The sequence below is a fragment of the Barbatula barbatula genome (assembly GCF_947034865.1).
Source record: "Barbatula barbatula genome assembly, chromosome: 6".
Lineage (NCBI taxonomy): Eukaryota > Metazoa > Chordata > Actinopteri > Cypriniformes > Nemacheilidae > Barbatula > Barbatula barbatula.
In genome coordinates this window covers 1559426-1566778 of record NC_136765.1, presented here as the reverse complement: position 1 = coordinate 1566778, position 7353 = coordinate 1559426, and the positions used below count along the sequence as shown (strand labels likewise).

Below are 7353 nucleotides of genomic sequence, written 5' to 3'. Positions count from 1 at the left end.
GATCTTGTCCTCAAGATACATTAAGTTCTGTGAGTCTGCTCATCCAGGAAGTGCACGCACGTGTAACATCTTATAATAGGAAATCAAATAACTGTATTTATTTCCACAAGGTAGACTATGTATTTTGAAACGTACATGACTCACAATATATGCATAGACCTTAGAGATGTATAATAAAAACACTAGAAATCCTATAGAATATGGTAAAGAAGAGAACTGAGGTGTGTATATTGTGGACTCATATTTACAGTTTGATGAGGAGATGCGATTGAATAAGATAGAAATGAAAAACTGTTCTGCAGCTGCGTTATTCATTTATTACATTTATTCAGCAACTTAATGTCTCATGCATGTGTGTTTGGGTTTATTTGAATAAATAAATAAACATTCGGTGTAAACATGTAAAGCAGAATTTAGTGTAATCAAGACGAGCAAATTATTATTTTCTTTCTCCCAAATGTAAACCCAAAGTATGCGATAGTTACATAACAACAAAAAAACTGCGTCAGTTCTGTGATCACGTGATTCTCGGAATCGAAAGTAAAACTGTTAGGAGGGAAGCTGCCCCAGGAATGACCTTTCAAAAAGTATTTTAAAACCTCGAGCTATAGACTTTACTTTACGCTCGTATTGATTTTTACGTGTTTTACACGTCACGTTTGAAATACGTGTATATTTCTCTTTCTTCGTAGAATCAATCCGATCGCTTTTTTTATCGCTTAGACACATCTAGTGCACTTAAAAAGAGGCGAAGGGGTTTCTCTTGGAAGTGGACAAGACAGGAATCATACTGAAAAGTAAGTTGAAATAATCTTTGGGAATGCCTCTAATGTAAAACATTAAAAGGTAAAAACAGTGTTTTATTTGCTTTTTGGTGCGTTTGCTAAATCGAACGTATCCTTACAGTGTATAAAGCATAGAGATGTATTTTCTCCTTGTAAGTGAGTCTGCCTTTAATGCGCAATTTTTGTGTAATTATGTTGTGACTATATCATATTTTGGGTTTATTTCAAATTATTATCATGGAAAGTTTTTTTCATATGACATCAATCTTATCAGTTATCAAATACACCTAAATGAGAAGTTATAGGCTAGGTGCAAAGAATGAACACAAACAATGCAATACAATACATGGTTAAGCTCGCAGTTCCGTCTTATACCAGCATCATTTCATCCCCCCAAAAACTGCATCCGTGCCATAAACAGACTTAGCCATTCACTTTTCAAAATTTGGTGAGCTTAAAGTTGTGTTGCTCTCATTGAACTTAAATCGGTTTAAATTGCTTTTATTATAAATAACGTTGTTGATTGCATAAGTCATAACATGCAAACTGGTTAAACCAGTTGCATATTACAAACTTAAATTTAGTAAATTTCTAAAGACTTATAAAAAAAACTTATAAAGGTGTTAGAATTTGCTCAGGTTATGACTAGTTCTGATGACAATGATTGAACATGCAAGAGTGCACTTTGAACTGTATTATTGAGGTTTTTTTTAGATTCAACTGAACAAAGTGAAACATTAACAGGGGTAACACTCAAGTTCTGTTTATGAGACTACACTCGAATACTGTTTATGGGTCTAATAAAATCACTGGGTCTTACCTGGCCACCTCTAAAAAAAGTTCTGCCTACAACCCTGTAACTGACTGAATAGGCGCTTATCAAACAAATCATATCAAACTCCCCCAAGAAATACAAAATAACTCAGTTGTCCTTGGTCTGGAGCGCCCTGACAGATTTCCCCAATAGAGTAAAGATGATCATGAGAAAGGTTAAAGATCAGCCCAGAACTACACAGAAGAAGATTGTTAATGACTTCAAGACAGTTTGGACAAGCAAGCCATTGGTTAAACGCTATGCCACAATAAAAACCTCAAAATGATTCAGAAATGGCTTTGGAGAAAGTGCTGTTAGACCAAAATTGACTGCTGTTTTTGGAGGCAGAGGAATGCAGAACATCCCTACAGATAAGCTCAGTGTTGGAAACATTCTGCTTTAGGGCTTTTTCTCTGCTCGGGTACAGGATTACTTGACCGCATTGAGGGGCTGTCAAAGGACAGACAAAGACCCCGGAGATGAGTGAGATCAGAGAGCTGCTGAATTACATCAGTGCACAACTGACTTCATTACAATCCAGGATTTTCTAACTGCGTCTCCTGCTGCTCATGTTGTGTGGTGACAGAAGCAGGACACAGGAGAGACGTTTCAGAATTTTTAAACAAATACGGAGCCAGAAAAATTATATTATTATAATTATTTGAGAGAATATGAGACGTTTATGGCATCAATATTGCCCTATAATATGTACATTTTCATATTTGAAAAATCAGCAAAACAATCTCAATTAAAAACAAAAATGCATTCCAACTATGACAAAAACTGGTTCGATCATGGCTGTCAAATCATTAGCAAAATACTGAGAACATTGCCAAATCAGAAACACTGAGACCCAAATAATGCAGAGATTTGACTTACACACATACAGTACACTCAGAACCAAAAAAGCTCTATACGCTCTTAAACAGCTGACAATAATCAAGTCAGTTAATACAAATCAAGTCTGGGAAAATTGGAACAATCTGAAAAAACTGATCATGAAGAATTGGCAATTAAAAACGGAGAAACATGAGAAATTAATTTCCAAAATCAAACAATCCCCCTACGTTGTATTGAGACTGACATAATGGGGTTCCTGTCGAAAACGCCATGGTGCTGCACCATGTCACGATTCCAGCAGAACCACACTGACCGGCCTGGGCGAGTCAAGAGTGAGAGGCTCCACGAATCGTAACCATCCAGTGGTGAAATAAGACATCAATTCGTGTGATCACGACAAGAGGCTCTTACTATCGGCCATACAGGCAATGGCCTTGCTACTATAGAGGCAAGATGGCCTCACGAGAAACACTAAGAAATGCTACCCCCTCGCCTGAGGGGGGTCACTACGGAAACTACATCTGCCGAAAGGGAGATAATAAGTGGAATACCTGCACAGTCTCACCAGTGGCACTATGTGCTGCAGGAATCACAGCAGCACGAGAAGAGGCTCCGCTATGGCGATGGTCCCCTAGTGATTGGTGCTCTTGCCCGAGTGACTGGGCTCACAACTGCGGGAGACGGGTCACTCAAGATCTCCTCGTCCAGTGAGCGTGTTAGGGCCTGGAAGGTTCACGGCGGATTTACGACCGCCACTAACTGCCGCAGATGGCTTACCAGCCACTGTCGAGCAGGAAGCAGATGGTGTTGTGGAACAGCCATGACTGCAATACCGTGATCAACATTTGGTCACAATGCAGACATGTCATATCCACGAATGCTACCTCAGCATGCTGGGAACCCAGACATGTGACGCAGGTATCCTACCTGTCTGGATGCATTCGCACCCAAGACTACAGCGGCGAGACATGCCTGGCGACATGTGCACACTGCAGGAGATTTTGCTCTTTGAGATATATGCTCTTCGAAGACACCTCTCGCCAACTACCGAAGCTGTATTGTAGACCCAGTAGGAAGAATCAAAGATCACTCAGCATAAGCCTCGCAGGTTCTGAGGAATAAAAAGGTGAATGAATGGGCCCATTCGCAAAAGTATAATCGGAGATGATAGGTTCTCAAGTCAAACCCCATTCTGTCAGTCTCGACACAACGTCGAGAGACCGACAGAAAGGGAACTAGAATTAGTAATCAAACAATCAAAACCAATTAGCCTTCCCAATAAATGAAAGAAACTTGACGACAAAAATACAAACGTTACAGCAGACCCTAACAACTATAGAGAAATTTATTCTGTAGTTTAATAAATGACACACAATGTCCTGAGCAGAAGTAAAATAGGATTTATTCCAAACTACCACACAACTGATCATATCTACACGCTTCATACTCTGATTGAAAAAGATGTTATCCAAGATAAAGGGAAAATAGATGCATGCTTTATAGACTTTACAAAAGCAGCAGATTTGTGTATTTATTGGTAAAGTCATTCTGGCAAATAGATGGTTAATTTTTTTTATTTAATTTTAGCGTGAAAAGGACTCATATATGTTACTTTGAGGTACAAATATGCATTCTTTAGGTGCAACATGTAGTTTTTTAAGGGTACTGCCCCAATGGCAGCTTTTGTACCCTTTTCTCTAAGTGTACATATCAATTTGACAGTTTAGAACATTCTCTCATCCATAGTACTGTACTGTTACTGTATTGTTTTCTGGAATTATAAAATGTAGTGTTAAACCCTGTAGATAACAATACAAACAGTTTTTATGACAAATCTCAGTCTACTGTTTTCTAGCATTAATACATATACAAAAATAGATTTGGACAACTATGTTCCACTTTATTTCGAATTGTCTTCTTTCACACTGACTTTGAGTTCTTCCAACGATGCATTTCCGAAAGGACATTATCCTGAGAATTTTAAAATTAGTGTTTTTTTAAGGTGACAATGTGACAGTTAATTTAGTTGTTTTTTCCATATAAGAATGAGGAGTTTGTGCAAAACCAGGACATTTCTCAAGAGTCATTTATTTGTCATGTGCACTATTACCTCTGGATACCTGTGATGAGGCTCAAATGTACACTAACATTACAGAACTGTACACAATTTTCAGCACAACATTTTAAGCCGAGAACATTGCATATGTTTATAATTTTGAGAAATGTGTCTTTGTTTTGAACACTTAATAAATTCTTTGGGAAATAGGCCTGTAGCGAGGTAGGTGGGACGAGAGCCGGGATTCGAGGCCAGTGCGCGTAGAGCTGCGCGTACAGGTCTCGTATCAAGGAGGAGATTGTGGAGCATATAAGGACGAGCGACCGGACCGTCAGTGAGAGAGTACCAGGCCCAGACATTTGTTATGGTTTGTGTGTGTCGTCGGCAGTCAGTGGCTGCCCGAAGCGGTGGTTCTGGAACAGAGGAGACCTCCCTGCTGAGCACCTGGGTCGAGGTGGGATGGCTGCTTCCCCAGAGGGAGCAGGGCGGGTCGCCACCGTCCGCCATTGGCCAGAGCCTGTCTTGTCGGCCGAAAAGGGGACGAGCGGGGGGCGGGGGAGCCGAGAGCGGGGGCCACCACCCGCCAGAGGCCGGAACCTGTGTCCGTCTGCCCAAGAGGGAGGAGCAGGGGACGGGGGGCCCGCCTACCAGAGGAGACACTGCCGGCTGCCAGGTGGTGTAGGGGTTAGCGCCCACGGCCAGTGCAAGGCACCGCGAAGGAGAGTACCCCTGGCTGGTTGAGGACCGAGCGGCAGCATGTCGGGGAACCGGACTAGATTTTTTTCCTCTCTCCCCTCTCTCACTCCGGTCACTCTGAGTGCTCCCGTCTCCGTTCTCAAGTCTCGTTGGTGCATACCCCCAGGGGATAGTTCCGCCGACACCCCTACCCCCGAGGGAGGGGCAAGCGCAGTCTCGGGATACCCCCGGCCTGTGAGGGGTGATGGGGGTATGTAGCGAGGTAGGCGGGACAAGAGCTGGGATCCATGCACCGGTCTTGTTTCACGAAGGAGATTGTAGAGCATAAGAGGATGAGCAACCGGACGGTCAGTGAGAGAGGACCGGGCCAGGACATTTGTTATGGCTTGTGTGTGTCGCCGGCAGTCCCCCCTTAGGGAGCTGCCGGCTGTCTATGTACGTTTGATTTTTATTAAAAGATAGAAACATTTTAAAAAGCTTTGTAGGAACTAATGGAAAATAAATTATTAGTTCTACATAAATACTGTAGTCACTTATAAAAAAAACCATCTCGGTTGTGTCGAGACTGCCAGAATGGGGTTTGACTCGAGGACCTATCATCTCCGATTTTACTTACTGTCTGGCTTAAGGATGGTGGGATCGCACCCAAGACTACAGGGGCAAGACATACCTTGCGACATGTGCACGCTGTAAGAAAATTTGCTCTTTGAAGACACGTCTGACCAGCTACTGAAATATCCAGTTACAGACTTGCATGCATCGTGCAATGCCAACTCTTGCTTGTGTGCAAGACAATGAATACTCTTCAATAAAGGGAAGTATTTTCTCAACTTTGTCCAAACCTGCTGTCAAAAGTGTGTTCTTAACAGCTTGATACAATGCATCTACTGTTGTTCCCTTATCTAACCCTACAAGATCAAGGAAAATGTTTTGAATGTCCTCTCTGCCTGTGTCATCTGCACTCAAGTCAATTATTAAATGGCATTTGCCAAAGTTACTGCTTTTATCAACTGTCAAACTCACAAAAGAATCATTGGACCTCAATGCAGATATCATTGACTTTTTCATTTTAGAGCGATCACACTAGTCAAATGAACCAGGCTTTGGGGGTCAAAAGTGCTCGGGCACAGTTCAGATTGCCTAGTGAGAGTACACCCTGAGGGCTTTCCTGTTTAACTCTCTGCTCTTTGTTTAATTTCTGTAGGGAAAGATCAGGATCACCTTTGTCTGTGAGGAGTGACCATTCCAATGAAGAAATGCAAGACTTCAAGGAAAAAACACCACCAGATACTGAAAGGCAAGTCAAAAAAGTGTACACTGCAAGAAATAAAATCCCCTTAAGACCCACCTGTACCATCTGACCTGTTTCCCATTTCCCCAACTCTATGCATTCATTTACGACTTATTTTACTTATTGAAGTCTGTGCTTATTAAGATACTTGCCAAAATGTGCTTTATGTCATGTTGTACGTTTTTGTTCATTCAAGCATGAAAGAAGACTTGATATTGGCACGCTGTCTGACAGCGTTCAACTGTGTCAAGCAACACAGCTAAAAACAATACAATACAACACTTATTAATAATGCATATATAAAACAACCAAAGTCGACCAAAGTGCTGTACAGGGTATGCAAGCCAAAACAGGGAAATACAATTCTAAGTAATAAAACACAGACTATAAAAACACACACTGTAAAATGGATAAGGTTCATCATAGCATATCAGGTCAAAGAATATTAAATGCCAAGGAGAAGAAATATGTTTTAAGAGTAGACTTAAAAAAAGATAAAGTTGATGCAGTTCTGATAAGGACTGGTAGACTTATTGACAACTTGAGGCCAATAAGAGAAAGCACCTCTGTTTTTAAGACGTGCCCTGGTAACTTGTAGTGACCCACTGTGTGCTTAAACAACACATTAATGTCCCTTATTTGTCTATTTGTCAATGGACATATTTTTCAGATGACACTGTCTGAACAATCCATGCATGCTCAAATGTGCCACGCAGTGTTCAATAAAGACATGTACAGAAGGTACAGGCAGGGAGTATCTGAGTGACACTGGCACCGTGCAGATCCTCTCATATTAAGTGTTTATCTTAGAACTCAACAGTTACTATCATTTTGATATGCAAGTCTTTATTTCTGAAGGAATCTCATACTG

At 41.2% G+C, this 7353-nt stretch overlaps 1 protein-coding gene across 1 annotated transcript in view; it reads left to right on the top strand.

Moving 5' to 3' along the window:
• Positions 1–507: 507 nt before the first annotated feature.
• LOC306895608 (uncharacterized protein) overlaps positions 508–7353 on the top strand; it is a 59067-nt gene continuing 52221 nt past the window's right edge. Inside the window, exons 1-2 of the mRNA XM_079458978.1 lie at positions 508–797; positions 6396–6488. Coding sequence (XP_079315104.1) covers positions 6448–6488 — 41 coding nt within the window. The 5' untranslated portion in view covers positions 508–797; positions 6396–6447. The remainder of the gene's footprint in view (positions 798–6395; positions 6489–7353) is intronic.